At 56.1% G+C, this 18,515-nt stretch overlaps 1 protein-coding gene and 1 long non-coding RNA gene across 2 annotated transcripts; both read right to left on the bottom strand.

Annotated features, from left to right (window-relative positions):
- Positions 1-315: 315 nt before the first annotated feature.
- Positions 316-5,586, bottom strand: LOC125434258. Its single transcript, XR_007244757.1, has 2 exons — positions 5,526-5,586; positions 316-1,013 (listed from the first exon to the last, which is right to left on the bottom strand). It is a non-coding gene; the product is annotated as an uncharacterized LOC125434258 (long non-coding RNA).
- A 368-nt stretch (positions 5,587-5,954) lies between these two features.
- On the bottom strand, positions 5,955-10,860 carry LOC125435398. The gene is made up of 2 exons (XM_048501596.1): positions 7,415-10,860; positions 5,955-6,484 (listed from the first exon to the last, which is right to left on the bottom strand). The coding sequence occupies exons 1-2, from the start codon at positions 10,704-10,706 to the stop codon at positions 5,955-5,957; spliced, it is 3,822 nt and encodes a 1,273-aa protein (XP_048357553.1). The 5' UTR covers positions 10,707-10,860.
- Positions 10,861-18,515: the final 7,655 nt, after the last annotated feature.

Here is an 18,515-nt window from a genome sequence, read left to right as displayed (position 1 = left end):
TGCGTTCTCTCTGAACCTTATGGAGGCTTCTGAACCACACAAGTCTCCGTGTCCAGGCATGGAGCCAGTGTAGCTAGGCAACCTGACTTCAGGAAAATATTTTGTTTATTTTCCTGTCGGTAACAGTCCCCCCTCTCCTGGGCGATTCATGTCCTGGGTGGACCCAGGGCATGGATGCCCAGGACCAATTCATGTGGGCATGCAAGTCAAAGGCATGGAACGAACACAATTTCAAAAGCAGTAAAGAAATGGACTACCGTCGCCAACTGAGGTCAGTGTGGCTTCGGGTAACCAGGTTTCAGGAGGGAAAGGAGGTAGGCAAGGCGCTTTTATTAGGCTCGACCACTGGGGATCAAGATTGGGGCAATAGGGTGCTCAGAGGCGGGGAAAACTTGCAAAACTCAGAGGATCCAGCAAAACGGGGTGAGGCAGAGTGATTGTAAATAACTGGAACTCAGAAGGGAAAGCGGCTGCTGCTGGCAAGGCGGGGTGCAGATGTAGTCGTCTGCTGGCGGCATCAGGTCACAACAGGTGTTCATGCTGGCAAAGCGCACATGTTCAACCAAAGGAATTCAAGCAAGCTGGCGAGATTTGGCGTCCATCGCGCAGGCGTGGAGCTGTCAGCCATCTGTCAGTGGGGTGCTGTCCAAGCATCCACAGTATCAGTGTCCCCCCTCTGATACTTTCCCACTGGACCCCCTGGCCAGGCATCGTTCTTCCGAGGCATCGTTCTTCCGCGACTTCACTCACTTCATCGGGTGGAACAAACAGGATCCCTTTCACGCTGGCTTTTCTGGTGCTTTCAAAGCTCAGTCGCTGGGGAAACAGGCAGGGCAGCAGCTTCAAACAGTCTTCCTGGCAGCTCTGCGGGGTCTGGCTGTGGACAAGGGCATTAGGGCAGTCATCTTTCCATCATCAGCTAGTGGCCATCTCAAGGGAATGTTTCTCTGCATGGCAGTCAGAGTCTGGTCACATCAGGTTCTTTCAAGTTGGGATCTGGGCAACAGCAGAACCTAGAGCACCCTAGACAACTATCAGGGCAGAAGGAGGGGGCAGAGCGCCTGGACTACCTTGTGCAGACCGGGAACAATAGCAATATAAAGCACATACACACAGTGAAACCTTAAGGCACAGACAGTTTTAAAACCAAAGACAAAGGCATAGGGAGGGGGTGTCAAATTGTCACCATTACATTAGGCGGGTGGCAGTAAAGAGGAAAAACACAGGAGACTGGAGACTCTTCGACAACAAGGAGATTTCTTTATTTAGAGCATGACCTGAGTTTCTGGGGCCCCAAAACAGAACTGAACTCGATGCAGAAGTTCCAGGGGACTCTAACCCCGAACCAAAACCTGAGCTCAGTACTCGAACCTAAGGTCTGGGATTCCCAGGGGCCTTTAACCCCACTTCTGGACCAGGGGTCCCTGACCCCTCCAACTAGGACCTGAACCCAGTGCTCAAAGAATCTCGTCGTCTGGTCCTGGACCGTAGCTCCTGTGACATTGCACTTGGAAAAGAGAGCCAGAAAAAACTAGGATGAAAGGAAAAAAAGGGGGGGCACAATGGAGTATCACCCACCCGCACAGAGCCACTTCTTGGGATCTGTGGCGCAGCGGACATTTTGAAAGAGCAGGGGGTACACAGTTGCTGCCATTTCCTCCATATGATGGCTTAATTGAGAAAACTGGTGCAACCAAGAATCTACACCTGTTAACAAAGAATCCATGCCAGGTTTGCTTGGGACCTCGTTCCTCAGCTCCAATTCCACGTTAGGCGGGGTGTTCCTGCAGTTTTGTACCCCCCCTCTATTTTGTATCACCCCTTTTGAGTTCTTTGAGGACACAAAAGCATTGATTCTGACTCTTTTTCTCTGTTTCCTGGGCAAGACTTTCCAGTTTGGCTTCAAACCCTTCTGAATCTTGTGGGTTTTTGAAATTTGTGTCTGAGTTTTTGCATCCCATCTGGAAATGGCGGTCCGGGCCTTCTCCCCCCTCTGGATGCAATAGCTCAGACACAGAATGGCGAACTGGACAGGCAAAGTCAAAAGGTAGAAAACCACAAACCCCAGCATAGCAAATAACACAATCAGGGTCAAAACAACATCAGGACTGGGAGGTGGCACAGACAGGGCACCTGATTGCACAGAACGGGCACCTGAAGCATCTACAGCACTCGCAGGGGCCAGGGGACATGGCGCTAGTAGTGGCTGGGCAGCACAAACAGTTTCAGGGCAGTCAGGGGCCAGGCATCTAACAAGCACAGTTGGCACAGGGTTGACAACACAAGCTATCTGGGGGCTGGGGAGCTGAAAGCTCTGTCCAGCCTGCTGAATCCGAGCTGGTGCACGGGAATCAGCTGCAACAACAATCGGGGCGAGCGGCCGTGAGATTACAGGGGCGAGATCCATGGGACTTTGGTGCTGAACTAAAGAGACACGGTGCGGGGTACTGAGAGCCATCCCAGAGCTGGCACGCTGCCGGGATGGGCTCCTCCAAGTCTCAAAAGGGGAGTCAGGTACATGGACAGATCCTGGAGCCAATGTCTGGCGACCAGAAGGGGACGGGGGATCTAACAGCGGCTGAACACTTCTGGGAGGAGAAGGGGGAGGCAGCCCAGCTGATCTGGGCAGACCGGGAGCCTCAGCCTTCTCCTTTCTCGAATGGGGTCTATTGCGCTTGTTTCTACAGGGAGATGGGGAGGAAGCAGGGCTGGAAGGGGGATGGGCTGTCGCGTCACCTTCCCAGGTACGTCTGGTGGTGAGGCAGAAAGCTTCCAAATCCCCCTCAATCCTACTCTTTTCATCCTGAAGCTGCAAGAACGCTAAGTCCTGGCTTCTAAGGAGCCCTATCAGCGCATTCACATCCTTTGGTAGTGGATCGGGGAGGCGAAGGTGGGGCGGAAGGGGAAGAACGGCAGACAACCCAAGCCCAGTGGTTCTGACCTCTGCCTTGCGGTTGGGTCCCCCCTGGTTCCCAGGTCCCTTTTGGGGGCTGGTCGCAAGCGGGGGACTCCGAGAACCCGGGCTGTCCTAGCGAGTATAACCAGGATCCTGCGGTTGGATGTAAGGAGCTGGGGGCTGAGGATGGAAGGATTGAGCATGAGGGGACAATCCCTGTGGCACGGGTTGCATGGGGCTGGTCCCTTGCCAATGGGTACTTGCAAAAGGTGGGGTACGGGGTGGGTTCTTATTCGGGAAATCACTAGGGCCCCGATTCTTATCCTTGGAGAGTGCGGCCAAAAGCTGGCGATGGCGAGTTTCGGCTAGGACTTCAGTGTCAGGTCGCTCATAAAAAACAGCATTAGCAGTCCTAAGGAGCTTCCCTGGGTCCTTTAACGTATTATTGTCAATCCGGTTGAGCTTCTTTCGGATGTCTGGGGCGCTCCCTCCAATGAAGATACTATTAATAAGTGACCGGGAAACTAATTCATCTGGATCTATTTGAGTCCATTTGCGGCATTACGAACGGATACATTCCATGAAAGCCAATGGGGATTCTCCCTTCTCTTGCATCAAAGAGTGTAATTTGGAGAGGTCGTGGCGACGAGGGGCCCCCTTCCTAAACCCAGCCAAAATAAACTCCCGATAAGTTGCCAATCTGTCCCTATCCTCATCCTTGTTATTATCCCATCTCGGATCCCGGGATGGGAAAACCAATTCCAGAGTGGGAGGGTTTGCCCCTGTCTGCCGCCCGGCTACATGCCTCTCTGCCTCTTCCTTAGCAGTCCTCATCACTAGAGACTTCTCCTCATTGGTCAAAAAGGTTTTCATCAGCTGACTAATATCAGCATAAGTGGGTAGGTGGGTGTCAAAAATGGACTCTACAAGCTGGCACATGGCGTAGGGGTCTGTGGAATAGGGGGCAACTTCACGTTTCCAGTTATTTAGATCAGAAGCTGTAAAAGGGACATGCACGTAAAGAGACTGGGAGTGCCCTTGTGCATCTATAGCCATCTGGGTCCGAACCGGGTATACCCCAGCCACTGCTCCCTGAGGGGCACGAGAAAATGCCCGCGACAAGGTCGGGGAGCCCAGGAGAGTGGAGTTCAATCGCTGGGCCACTTGGGTCAGCAAGTTCTGGAAGGACTGAGAGATCTCCGTTCCACCAGCCACCGGGGTGACTGGGGAACTTAAAGTGGGAGCGGAGGGGAAAGGAGCCGGAGTAGGAACTCCTTGGCCAACACTTTGCTGACCTGGTGATCCTACAGCCTGAATTACCAAATTTTGTGGTGGGGGGAGAGGCTGGGGTACCTGGGGCCAAACAATTGGGGAGGGGGAGTCCAGCATGTCCTCAGGAGGAGGAGGCAAAATTTCAGATACTTTGCATGGGGAGCAGATTTTGTCTGCCTCTTTAGTGTCCGTGCTGGGCGGACGCCTAACTATCAAAATGTTAGAACCCGGGGGGCATCCATAATTCTTTGGATTCCAATAGATTTCCATAAAAGTTCTACGAAGAGCTTTAGCTTCCTTTTTCTTTCCTGCTTTAATTAGAGCTTGATTAAGGTCCCGGAGTAAGGGCCATTCAAACGACCCTACTCTTGGCCAGTCTCCTGCGGGCAAGACATGAGTAGTCCAATTCTCCTTGCACCAAGTACAAAACTGTTTTCGGCTAACCTGAGGACTCTTACTTAACTTATTCCAATTAAACAGGACACACGTAAGGGGTGCATCCATGGGCAAAGACTGGGATTTCAAGAATTTAGATTCTGTGACTCCCATTGTTCTCCTTTTCTTTTCCTCAAATCACTAACACCCAATTCCCAGGTCAGACACCAAACTAATCTTTCAGAGAACCCACATTCTGAGTCAAACCTAGCAAACCTAAGGTCCAGGCTGATTTCCAAAGCCAGACCCAAATCAATTCAATCCAAACCCTGAACTAAATCTAAACCTAAGACCCAAGCTGACTTCCAAAAGTCAGGTCAAAACCTATCTTACCCAGACCCAGACTATGTCTAAGCCTGCAATCTTAAACCCTGTGGCGAAACGGGCTTGCTTTTGGCTGGCAGGCCCTATTTCACACTCTGCACACCCCCAGGAGTTACTGACTTTTCCTGGGGAGGGCTAATTTTCTCTTTGGGTATGCTGCCACCACCTGATCAGTTGAGGACTGCCTGCTGGGGAAGATCAGGATTTCCCAGCTTCCTTTCCCACTGCACGAGGCCCCTGCCTCAGTTTCCCCTTGGTTCCCCTCTCCTGGGTTCCACAGGGGAGACTGGAGATCCTGGAGGAAAAGCTGCTCAGCCTTCCTCTACCTCCTGTTTAAATAGCGTGTCCAAGACAGTAGGGCATAAGTGGTACAGAGAACTTTCCTCCACAGCTAAGGTTTTAAAAAGTATTTATTAAAAAGAAAATGATTACCATATGTTTTAGCACACACCAGATTTAGCAAGGGTTACAAAATAAAAGGAGATAAAACGCAAATCCTCTTTTCCTATCACTAATACATACCCTGGCTGAAGATGGTAGAAAGCAGGGTAGGTCCTTAAAGCGTAAAATGTTGCCATTGGCAAAGAGCTCACATTACCTGGCTGAGCACATGGTCCAGAAAATGGCAGCCGCCTTCCCAGTTCAGGCAAGAGCTCTGCTCCCCTCCAGAGAGACCTGAGCCAAGAGACCTCGCCCCTCTCTTCCCCTCAATTTATCAGATCCCAGACCCCACCCTCCTTTGACCAGGTCAGGCTGGGTCAAGATATCATTTCCCCCTAGGTCAGGTAGCATTTCCTGATGTATCTCTGGGATTTCTTAGTCCTCCAAATCTCTGGTACCTGGTTGGAGAAGGAGAGGATGAAAGAAAAAGGAAACGGAAGGGGGGGGGGAAGGAGCCATTTCTCCACATCTCCCCCTCCTAAGATTCAAGCGGAGGAGCACCCTTTTACAGAAGGGCGCTCTGCAGCAAATCCAAACAACGTCATTTGCAGCCAGATACACATTAGGATACATACAGACATTCGCTTCATGAGTCCATGTCCTTCCTGGACAGGAAATCTGCCACCACATTGTTATGTCCAGCAATGTGTTCAATCTTCATGTTGAATTCCTGAATCCTCCATGACCACCTCTGCAGCTTAGTGTTTGAGTTCTTCATGGTCTGCAGCCATTGGAGGGATGAATGGTCTGTCAAGAGGGTAAATTCTTGCCCCCACAAGTAAGGTCGCAGTTTGTCCAGTGCCCATACAATTGCCAAACATTCTTTTTGCACTGAAGACAAGTTTTTCTCCCGAGGGATCAGTTTCCTGCTGAGATATGCAATTGGATGTCTGGTGCCCTCCCACTCTTGCATTAGGACAGCCCCGATCCCAGAGTCTGAGGCATCAGTTGCAACAAAGAACCGCCTGTCAAAATCAGGAGCTTTGAGCACAGGTAGAGACACTAACGCTTGTTTCAACTGCTCAAAAGCGGCCTGACAGACTGGGGTCCAAACCACCTTGTCTGGGAGGGATTTCTTGGTGAGGGAGGAGAGGGGGTCTGCTATCGTCCCGAAATCTGGGACAAACCGTCGGTAATAATTTGCCATGCCCAGGAAAGCCCGGACCTGCCTTTTTGTCCTTGGGGCCTTCCAATTTCGGATTGCCTCTACCTTGTCCCACATTGGGGTGATATTCCCACTCCCCACTCTGTGTCCCAAATAAGCCACCTCCGACATCCCAAATTGGCATTTATTCAATTTGATGGTGAGACCTGCCCCCTGAATGGCACCCAGCACCCTGGCTAAATGTTCCAGGTGTGAATCCAAGTCCTTGCTAAAGATGGCTATGTCATCAATGTAAGCCACTGCAAACTCAGACTTGCCATTCAGCAAGTTATTCACCAGTCTCTGGAACGATGCAGGCGCATTTCTGAGGCCAAAGGGGAGAACGGTGAACTCATACAGTCCATCTGGGGTAATAAAGGCAGACTTAGCTCTGGCTTCTGGCTCTAGTTCCATCTGCCAGTATCCCTTGCAAAGATCTACAGTGGATATCACCCTGGCAGATCCAAGCATATCCAGCAGAGTATCTATTCGAGGCATAGGGTAAGCGTCTGGTTTTGTGATACTATTGAGCTTCCTGTAGTCCACACAAAACCTAATCGAACCATCTGGCTTGGCCACTAGGACAACAGGGGCCACCCATGGGCTTAGTGAGGGCTGGATCACTCCCAGTCCCAACATTTCTTCTACCTCCCTCCGGACATCTGCCAGCACTCACCCATTCACCCGGTAAGGGGGGCACTGGATAGGTCCATGGGTCCCTGTATCTATTCCATGCTTAGCCAAGGTTGTCCTCCCTGGTTCTTTCCTAAAAACATCCTCAAACCTGTGCAACACTGACAGGATTCTTTCCTTGTTCAGTACCGGTACACTTGCAGGCCACACCAGCTCCTCCCACTGAGCAGGTTCAGAGAAGTGGGCCAAAACATCCACTAAGGTGTCATCTGGTTCCTCGTCTCCCTCCTCTCTCCTGGTCACATTCAACACCATCCTCCTCTCAAGATATGGCTTCAGCATATTAACATGTACAACCTTGGTCTTTTTCCCAGACCTTTCCAATGCCACTGCATAAGTAACATCATCCAGCCTATCCACAATCACATGCGGTCCTTCCCATGCCGCCTTCAGCTTGTCTGAGCGAAGAGGCAGAAAAACCATCACTTTGTCCCCTAACTCAAAAGTACGAGACCTTGCTGTCTTATCATACCAACTGCTCTGTGTGGCTTGGGCCTTGGCTAGGTTCTCCTGAACAACACTCATCATATCTTTAAGCCGTTCTCTGAATGACAGAACATAATCAACCACTGACTTCTTTGCCTTAGGAATCTTCTCCTCCCACCTTTCCTTTACCAGATCTAGCGGCCCTCTGACACTTCTCCCAAACATGAGTTCAAAAGGGGAGAAACCAGTAGACTCTTGTGGAACCTCCCTGTAGGCAAACAACAACTGTGGCAACTTCTCATCCCAGTCCTGGGGGTGAGAATCAACATATGTCCTCAGCATCCCTTTCAGGGTCCCATTGAATCTCTCTGTGAGTCCATTCGACTGGGGGTGGTAAGCTGTAGTCTTAAGGTGTTTCACCCCACAACACTTCCACAGACATTCCATCAACTCTGACAGGAAATTGCGCCCCCTGTCTGTCAAGATCTCTGTAGGAAAACCTAACTGACAGAAGACCTTAACTAGAGCTTCCGCCACTGCTGGGGCATCCGTGGATGCCAGTGGTACTGCCTCAGGGTACCTAGTTGCATGGTCCACCAAAGTTAGAATGAACCTCTTCCCTCTCTGGGTAGGTTTTGGGAAAGGCCCAACTATGTCAATGCCTACCCTCTGGAATGCCTCTCCCATGATAGGGAGGGGCTGTGAGGGTGCCTTTGCCTTGCACCCACTCTTGCCCACTCTCTGACAGATTGGACAGGAGTTACAATATGCCCTCACATCCTGTGCTAACTTAGGCCAGTAGAAGTTCAACAGAAGCCTCTGTCTAGTCTTGTTGATACCTAGATGCCCTGCACATGGGATGTCATGTGCCAACTCCATAAGTCTCCTCCTATACTTCCTCGGCACTACCAGCTGCCTGATGGCATCCCCGGTTACCTGTCTGCCCTGTGGCAACCAAAGTCTATACAACCTTCCCTGCTTCCAGACAACTTGCTCCGACAGGGCCTCAGAGAATTCCACCTCTTGATCTATAGCCACTTGGCGAAGGTGTTCCAGACTAGGATCACACTGAACCTCTTTCAGAAACCCTTCTGGTGCACCCAAACATTCCGCTATCTGCTCCTCTGAGCCAAAGCTATCCTCAGCGCCCTCTAGTTCTGCCTCCTTGAAACCCTCAGCTTCCTGCTGCACCTGGGGGGAACTGCCCCCTCTACCTGTTACCTCTGTCCCCCCAGTCTGCACACCACCAGAGCAAGACAGATACTCTTCCTTGCCAGAAAGATCCACAGCCTCCAGCTGTGTTGGGGGAGAACTGCCCCCTCTCACTGCTTTTTGTGACACCCCACCCTCAGTTTCTGAGATGGGTTTGCCCTCCCCTTCCTGGGTTATCTGGGCTCCCCCTTCCCCTGTAGTACCTGGGGTCCCAACCTCCCCCCTAGCAGGTGGAGTCCTGGTCTCCTCAGAGACCCCTTTTTCCCCCCACCCACTCAGGGTCTGGCTGCGGGTTACCACATTTACCGAGTACTGGCCTCCCAGAAGGTCCCGGCCAATCAACACAGGGTAGGGCTGGTCCTTCATAACCCCCATTTCCGTGAGGCCCACCAACCCTCTCCATTCCACAGGCATTCGTGCCACAGGAACAGTCAGGGGGCTCCCACCAATCCCCTGGATTTTAAATGATGCGTTGGGCAGAATATCAGACTCTGACACCAGATCAGCTCGCACTAGGGTAACAGAGGAACCTGTGTCAGCATATCCGAGAACCAGCTGGTCCCTCAGCCGCACTGGCTCCACATAGTCACCCCAGGCTTCTGCAGGCTCCATTGTGGTAAAGAGGCACTCATGGTTCACCGCAGCCACCCGCTCCTCCTTTACCTTTGGGCTGGTTGGTGCTTTTGGAGGCGGTTTGGAGGTCTTTACTTGTAACTGTGGGCAGGCTGCCCGCAAATGGTCGGTGCCCTCACAGATAAAGCATTTCCTAACTTGGGGCTGGCTCCAATTAACCGAATCTGGGGCTTTCTTAACCTCTGCCGGAGCAGCAGCCCCTTCCCGCTTTGGTTGAGACTCTGCCTTCCCACCCCTCTGGAACCCTTTCCCTTCCCTTCCCAACTGGGAAGTCCTCCAGTCCAACCCCTCCCTGTTCAGCACCAACTCATCTGCAATTTCTGAGGCCTCAGTAGCATTTTTGGGCCTCTTGTCCTTTACCAGACATTTCAGCTCCTTGGGGAGTTTGGAATAGAGTTGGTCTAGCACCAGTAACTGGAATAATGATTCAAAGTCCCCTGCTTTGGCTTCTTCCACCCATCTCCTCCCCATCTCACTCATTTTCATCACATATTCAGAATACGTTTTGCATTGCTGGGGGGATAAGACCCGAAATTGCTTTCGAAAGTGGTCAGCCCCCAGTTTGAACCTTTTAAGCACAGTAGCTTTGAAATCTTTAAAAGTTACTCCCCCATCTGCCCTTGGCATGCTATGATAGATGGCAGCCAGCTCCCCAGTAAGAATGCTACAGAGGTAGGCCATGTACTGGGCCTCTGCAATTCCCCACTGCATAGCTGCCTTTTCAAAATTTGCAAGATATATGGAGGGGTCCTCCCCCTCCCTGTATGGCGCAAAGTCTTTGGGGGTAACATTTATTTTCCTGCTGCTTTCTTCCTGCAGACGCAACATCTCGAGGTCATGCTTCCTCTGTTCCTGCTGCATCTTCTCCTTTCTCTCCAGCATCTTTTCCTCCCACTCGCACTCTCTCCTGCGGGCTTCTCTGTCTTCCTGTCTTTGCACCTCTTTGCGTTGCTCCTCCTGGATTCTCAGCCTCTGGAGTTCTATCTCTTTCTCTGCCTGCAGCCTCAACTTTTCCAGTTCTAACTCCTGGATCCGGACTGCATCCTTTGGGCTGGGGCTTGTTTGGGTGGTGAGAGCTGAAGCTGCCCCTGCTGCCATCAACTTGCTTAGCAGGAGAGCCTTCATCTCATCTACAGACTTGTTCTCACAGGATATATTCTGCTTCTGGAGTTCCTCCTGAAGCTGTTGCTTGGTCATTTTTAGAATTCTCACATGCTCCTCTAGCTCCATCCTAGCTAAACTGTTCTGACCCTACTCCAGTTGACCCGGAAAAAAAACACAAAACTTCCGTTGCTCTCTCTGTGTGTGCGTTTGCCCAATTCCAAGTTCCCTGTTTGTTTTTAAATCACCAGTTCTCTGTTTGTTCTTATCCCACCGCTGCCACCAAATTGTGGCGAAACGGGCTTGCTTTTGGCTGGCAGGCCCTATTTCGCACTTGGGGGGGGGGGGGGGTGGGGGGGGGGGGGGGTGGGGGGGGGGGGGGGTGGGGGGGGGGGGGGGTGGGGGGGGGGGGGGGTGGGGGGGGGGGGGGGTGGGGGGGGGGGGGGGTGGGGGGGGGGGGGGGTGGGGGGGGGGGGGGGTGGGGGGGGGGGGGGGTGGGGGGGGGGGGGGGTGGGGGGGGGGGGGGGTGGGGGGGGGGGGGGGTGGGGGGGGGGGGGGGTGGGGGGGGGGGGGGGTGGGGGGGGGGGGGGGTGGGGGGGGGGGGGGGTGGGGGGGGGGGGGGGTGGGGGGGGGGGGGGGTGGGGGGGGGGGGGGGTGGGGGGGGGGGGGGGTGGGGGGGGGGGGGGGTGGGGGGGGGGGGGGGTGGGGGGGGGGGGGGGTGGGGGGGGGGGGGGGTGGGGGGGGGGGGGGGTGGGGGGGGGGGGGGGTGGGGGGGGGGGGGGGTGGGGGGGGGGGGGGGTGGGGGGGGGGGGGGGTGGGGGGGGGGGGGGGTGGGGGGGGGGGGGGGTGGGGGGGGGGGGGGGTGGGGGGGGGGGGGGGTGGGGGGGGGGGGGGGTGGGGGGGGGGGGGGGTGGGGGGGGGGGGGGGTGGGGGGGGGGGGGGGTGGGGGGGGGGGGGGGTGGGGGGGGGGGGGGGTGGGGGGGGGGGGGGGTGGGGGGGGGGGGGGGTGGGGGGGGGGGGGGGTGGGGGGGGGGGGGGGTGGGGGGGGGGGGGGGTGGGGGGGGGGGGGGGTGGGGGGGGGGGGGGGTGGGGGGGGGGGGGGGTGGGGGGGGGGGGGGGTGGGGGGGGGGGGGGGTGGGGGGGGGGGGGGGTGGGGGGGGGGGGGGGTGGGGGGGGGGGGGGGTGGGGGGGGGGGGGGGTGGGGGGGGGGGGGGGTGGGGGGGGGGGGGGGTGGGGGGGGGGGGGGGTGGGGGGGGGGGGGGGTGGGGGGGGGGGGGGGTGGGGGGGGGGGGGGGTGGGGGGGGGGGGGGGTGGGGGGGGGGGGGGGTGGGGGGGGGGGGGGGTGGGGGGGGGGGGGGGTGGGGGGGGGGGGGGGTGGGGGGGGGGGGGGGTGGGGGGGGGGGGGGGTGGGGGGGGGGGGGGGTGGGGGGGGGGGGGGGTGGGGGGGGGGGGGGGTGGGGGGGGGGGGGGGTGGGGGGGGGGGGGGGTGGGGGGGGGGGGGGGTGGGGGGGGGGGGGGGTGGGGGGGGGGGGGGGTGGGGGGGGGGGGGGGTGGGGGGGGGGGGGGGTGGGGGGGGGGGGGGGTGGGGGGGGGGGGGGGTGGGGGGGGGGGGGGGTGGGGGGGGGGGGGGGTGGGGGGGGGGGGGGGTGGGGGGGGGGGGGGGTGGGGGGGGGGGGGGGTGGGGGGGGGGGGGGGTGGGGGGGGGGGGGGGTGGGGGGGGGGGGGGGTGGGGGGGGGGGGGGGTGGGGGGGGGGGGGGGTGGGGGGGGGGGGGGGTGGGGGGGGGGGGGGGTGGGGGGGGGGGGGGGTGGGGGGGGGGGGGGGTGGGGGGGGGGGGGGGTGGGGGGGGGGGGGGGTGGGGGGGGGGGGGGGTGGGGGGGGGGGGGGGTGGGGGGGGGGGGGGGTGGGGGGGGGGGGGGGTGGGGGGGGGGGGGGGTGGGGGGGGGGGGGGGTGGGGGGGGGGGGGGGTGGGGGGGGGGGGGGGTGGGGGGGGGGGGGGGTGGGGGGGGGGGGGGGTGGGGGGGGGGGGGGGTGGGGGGGGGGGGGGGTGGGGGGGGGGGGGGGTGGGGGGGGGGGGGGGTGGGGGGGGGGGGGGGTGGGGGGGGGGGGGGGTGGGGGGGGGGGGGGGTGGGGGGGGGGGGGGGTGGGGGGGGGGGGGGGTGGGGGGGGGGGGGGGTGGGGGGGGGGGGGGGTGGGGGGGGGGGGGGGTGGGGGGGGGGGGGGGTGGGGGGGGGGGGGGGTGGGGGGGGGGGGGGGTGGGGGGGGGGGGGGGTGGGGGGGGGGGGGGGTGGGGGGGGGGGGGGGTGGGGGGGGGGGGGGGTGGGGGGGGGGGGGGGTGGGGGGGGGGGGGGGTGGGGGGGGGGGGGGGTGGGGGGGGGGGGGGGTGGGGGGGGGGGGGGGTGGGGGGGGGGGGGGGTGGGGGGGGGGGGGGGTGGGGGGGGGGGGGGGTGGGGGGGGGGGGGGGTGGGGGGGGGGGGGGGTGGGGGGGGGGGGGGGTGGGGGGGGGGGGGGGTGGGGGGGGGGGGGGGTGGGGGGGGGGGGGGGTGGGGGGGGGGGGGGGTGGGGGGGGGGGGGGGTGGGGGGGGGGGGGGGTGGGGGGGGGGGGGGGTGGGGGGGGGGGGGGGTGGGGGGGGGGGGGGGTGGGGGGGGGGGGGGGTGGGGGGGGGGGGGGGTGGGGGGGGGGGGGGGTGGGGGGGGGGGGGGGTGGGGGGGGGGGGGGGTGGGGGGGGGGGGGGGTGGGGGGGGGGGGGGGTGGGGGGGGGGGGGGGTGGGGGGGGGGGGGGGTGGGGGGGGGGGGGGGTGGGGGGGGGGGGGGGTGGGGGGGGGGGGGGGTGGGGGGGGGGGGGGGTGGGGGGGGGGGGGGGTGGGGGGGGGGGGGGGTGGGGGGGGGGGGGGGTGGGGGGGGGGGGGGGTGGGGGGGGGGGGGGGTGGGGGGGGGGGGGGGTGGGGGGGGGGGGGGGTGGGGGGGGGGGGGGGTGGGGGGGGGGGGGGGTGGGGGGGGGGGGGGGTGGGGGGGGGGGGGGGTGGGGGGGGGGGGGGGTGGGGGGGGGGGGGGGTGGGGGGGGGGGGGGGTGGGGGGGGGGGGGGGTGGGGGGGGGGGGGGGTGGGGGGGGGGGGGGGTGGGGGGGGGGGGGGGTGGGGGGGGGGGGGGGTGGGGGGGGGGGGGGGTGGGGGGGGGGGGGGGTGGGGGGGGGGGGGGGTGGGGGGGGGGGGGGGTGGGGGGGGGGGGGGGTGGGGGGGGGGGGGGGTGGGGGGGGGGGGGGGTAGGGGGGGGGGCAGGTGGGGGGGGGGGGGGGGGGGGGGGGGGGGGGGGCCGGGGGGGGGGGGGTGGGGGGGGGAACTACAATTCCCATCAGCCCCTACCAGCATGGCCAATTGGCCATCCTGACAGAGGCTGATGGGAATTGTAGTTCCTGAACATCTGGAGAGCCGCAGGTTCCCTACCCCTGGCCTAGATTATGAATGGTTAACTGGGAAGGAGTTCAAGAAGGAGCCCTCCCAAGAGCTGGAGCCTTTACCCCATTCCATGCATTCCGCAAGGGGTTGTGGTATGCTAATGGTCAGTGGGAATACAAAAATTGGTCAGTACAGCAGCCAAAGGATGACATGAGTCATGAAAATGAAAGTGGCGTGTGCATGGGTGTGTTTTACAGCTCCCAGCCATGGGGTTTGTGGTGGGGCTGCTGTGTGCATTCTGGTACCAGCAGTCACCAAGAAGGTCAGCTATACATAGCTAGAGCATTTGGGGTTACTCTTTGGAACTCTACTGCACTGAACTTCCACTTGAAGGTTTGATGGAGTTCTGATCACCAGGGCCTACGATCACATAGCATTAGCAATTCACTTTCTTGGTTATCCCTGCAGAATAGGTGGGGTCTGGGTGGTGGAATAACTTCCCTAAAACGTCTAGGACCATTGTATCTCTGGGACCGCCTCCCTATTATGTCCCCCAAAGAACATTGCACTCTGCAAATAACAATCTCCTAATGGTACCTGGCCCCAGAAATATTCAGCTGACCTCATCCAGGGCCAGGGCTTTTTTGTCCTTAGCACCCACCTAGTGTAACTCTCTGTCAAATGTGACACCTCATCAGAGTCCTGTGACACCTAGCAGAGCTCTGCAGGGCTTGCAAGAGGGAGATGTTCCACCAGGCTTATAGTTGGACAGCAACGTTTCTATTCACTGGCTCCCTCTTTCCCCTTCCCCTTCCCCTCCATTTCTCTTTTTCCCTTCTCCCACTCTCCCTTCCCTCTTTTCCCTTTTCCATGCTTGTTTTTCCCTAACCATATCTTATGTCCATATCTTCCGTGCAGCTATGCCCTTTCCAGATACACCTTTCCAGCTGAAACTTGGGTGGCTTTGCACCTGCCAGCTGCCTCAGACCTGCTCCTGCAAACACCTCTCCTTGTTGTTTATCCTCACTGTCCATGAGCTTATGCTGGGCTGCCAGGTATGCACTTCACCTCCTGTCCTGTAGAGCACTGTGTATTCTCCTCCTAAGCTGCTCTTGAGGTTGCCAATTCCAGGTGGGGACATTCCTGGGGATTTGGAGGAAGATCCCAGAGAGAATAGGGCAGGAGCTCAGGAAGGTAAAAATGACATTGAGTCTACCCTCCAAAGCAGCCATTTTCTCCATGGGAACTGATTTCTGTAGTCTGGAGATGAGTTGTAATTCCAGGAGATTTCAATTTCCCACCTGGTTATTGGCAAAGGTGACATAAGTCCTCACCCCAGCCCTCTAATGTTCTGCAGCTATGTATTGTCTCTTTTGTGAAATTCTGCTTCAGCCTGGTGTTATGCCTGTTCACTTGGAAATATGTTCAGCTGAACTGAGTATTGCTTACATTCAAGTTAAGTGACTTGCATCCAACCACACAGTTCTTCCAGCTGGGATGGCATTTTTATTTATGGAAGTGGGTACAGTGATTTCTGCTGATTCCTCCTACCACTGAAGACCCCCACTTTGTCCTCTATGCTGTTCATGATGTTTTGTTAATCCCCAGAACAAAATGGGGGGGGGGGCTCAGTATTCTGCAGGAAGGGGGAAGCAGAAAAGTCCGTCTCTGTGAAGTCCACTGATAGTAGCATGTATGTCCTTGATGTCCAGGTTTCATTGTGACATGTAAAGTACTTTAGCATCCAGATTTCTTTGCTGCAAAATACAAAAGTTCAGCTATATCACAAAACTCACTAGGAAAGTGGAAGGAAGTATACCCTGACTTCCAAAACAGCTGGGTGACATGGTGGTTGTGATGTAAAATTGTTTCACATAAACAGGAAATGGAGCCAGGATGTAAACTGGACAGCTTCTCCATCCAGAAATTTCAATTAAAAATAAACATGTTAGCTAAAATGTTAGAAGTTATTTTTTTCCTATATGAAAAAGAACAAAGGTGCCACATAAACCCTTATTGTTTACAAAAGTAAGACATAAAAGAATTTAAAGGAATTTAGAGTTAGATTATAATATTATATTTTAATTGCGCAAAAGTAGCTCTATTATGTTAAGATGAACCACAAAACTCTAGCAAAATAAATGCATAAACTTGAATCAACATAATGGTTATTAACCTAATTACTTTTCTAGCAGCTAAGTGCCAATCTCAAGGTATCTCTGACCTCCTCTGAGCACTTAACTGCCATCAAGAATGCAACTGCAACATCATTGTTGTTACCAAAAGAAACAACTCAAAAAACATTGTTATTGACATGTGAAAAATCAGTAATAAGAAACTATTGTCTGGCTCAAATGCACAAGCTGCAGTTATAACATTAGTGTAACAATACAGGTTTCACTGGTTATACAACACTGCACCTTTGACCACTTTTTTAGCAAGAGCTATCACTGCCCAGAAATCAAGCACATTACGTAGGTGAGTGATTTGTAGGCTGACAACATCTAGGTGGAGTCTGGAGATCTTCCAGAATTACAACTGATCTTTAGACAACACAGATCAGTTCTCCTGGAGAAATGCTTACCTTGTAGTGGGCATTATACCCCACTAAGGTCTCTGTCCTTCCCAGATCCTGCTCTCCCTAGGCTCCTTCCCTAAACCTGTGTAAGGACTTCCATCCATGAAGTATAACTGTCTCAGCTGGCAGCCTGATATATCCCACCCACCTCTCCCCCAAATTCTATGGCTGAGGATCCCCATTCTCCTCTGGACCAGGATTTGGAGGCCCATTTCAGGCTGCCATAGGAGGGACACCTGAGAAAGTAATATTCTGTGAGTGGAAGCTAATGCTGTCAACAGAAACTCTGTGCTGGATCCAACCCAGTATCTTCTGTCAACATTGCAATACATCCAAAAATATGCCCATGTCACATGACTATATCACAGAGTACAGCAGAGTACTTCTTGGCTGATGCGTAGATGGCACATATATATAACCAATAGTGAAAAGCACAGTGCATCCCTGTAATGAATGTAGTACTGAGGTTGGTTTTTATGCCTTAGGTATGTTTGACTTGTAAGAAGGCAAAATACCCTGTGTTTCCATGTTGTCCCTAACATGGTGATACATGTTCAAGGTGAAAGTAAGTAAATTGGACAGATGGTATTTTGCTGGCATAAATAACAGTTGTTGCTTTATTGCAGATCTTCACAATGTTATACCATCAGTGAATGTTAGGGCATTTGTGTACAAATAGCACTGGGAGTTAAAAACTCTGGCATTTATTTGTGTTTGAGTAAGAAGTGTTCTGCTTGTGATCTTTATTGCTAAAAATATAGCAGTTAATTAGGATTCAAGACTTCAGCAGGTCCATCAGTGCAGTGATTTCAAAATGACCATTATCATGTATAATTAATATCTGTATTTCTCAGATTAATTGACAGGCCATAGTTGCGACTTGACCAATCCTCTGCTCACTGACAGAGGAGTCAATCTTGCAGAATTCAATGGGGCTTGCTTCCAAGTATATATATATTTATACCCTAAAAATTAGAATGGTGCCTGATGCTTTGGCTTGTGTTTCAGGGCAGCAGTCTCTCAGAACTCTCTCATCTCCACCTACCTCACAAGGTGCCTGTTGTGGAAAAGTGATAAAGTGATTGAAACTTATGATGGAGAAAAATGGAGTGTGAAAACCCATTCTTCCTCCTCTTAATCCTCTTTTGGTCTGTTGCCCAAGGTCTCTTCCTTCCTTCCTTCCTTCCTTCCTTCCTTCCTTCCTTCCTTCCTTCCTGTTCTTAACCAGGGTCTTGAACAATGAAACATTGGGTCACATATTTCTGTCACATGACTCTGATGGAACATTACTTTCTGTTATGTGTTCAGGTTTTATCTTGAACAAATTCAGCCATCTCTCCCAGACCAATGTCAACAATATTCTGATGGCTGCGAAGCCCACCATTTGCCCCTTAGATCCCTGCCTATCATGGCTGGCGAAAACCAATGGTGACATCCTGGGTCCCCTGATAGACATTGTTAATCTGTCCCTGGATTCAGGGACTTTTCCAGCAGGGGCGAAAGAGGCAGTAGTGTGACTGCTCTTGAAAAAGCCATTGTTGGATCCACTTGGTCTGTCCAACTATTGTCTATGTCTATTATTTTGTCTATTCCTACCCAGTTGATTTCCACCTATTAGTTACAGCACAGAAGTACTGGGACACATGGAATGGAGTGTTGTAGTTGATTTTATTGTTATATTTTATAAAGTTATTAGCTGGCCCAAGCCCTTTGAGAGGGAAGGGTGGCCTACAAATCAATCTAATCAATGTGCTTGCAGTTCTGTGGATCTGGAAAGTCTGAAGACATAGTTTTTAAGGAAGTTCATACAACTCATAATATACTAATCGTATATAATATACAAATTGTGGATTTGTGTCATCCTCTCTGTCCTATCAAAAGTTGAGAATGTTGGCTCTTGTTATCTGATATTAGTGGAATTACTGAGTTGTTGGGGCTGGGCCTGGAATCGCTATGGGGATATAC

This window comes from Sphaerodactylus townsendi, linkage group LG06 (genome assembly GCF_021028975.2).
Source record: "Sphaerodactylus townsendi isolate TG3544 linkage group LG06, MPM_Stown_v2.3, whole genome shotgun sequence".
NCBI classification, from domain to species: domain Eukaryota; kingdom Metazoa; phylum Chordata; class Lepidosauria; order Squamata; family Sphaerodactylidae; genus Sphaerodactylus; species Sphaerodactylus townsendi.
This window is presented reverse-complemented; position numbering and strand designations above follow the sequence as displayed.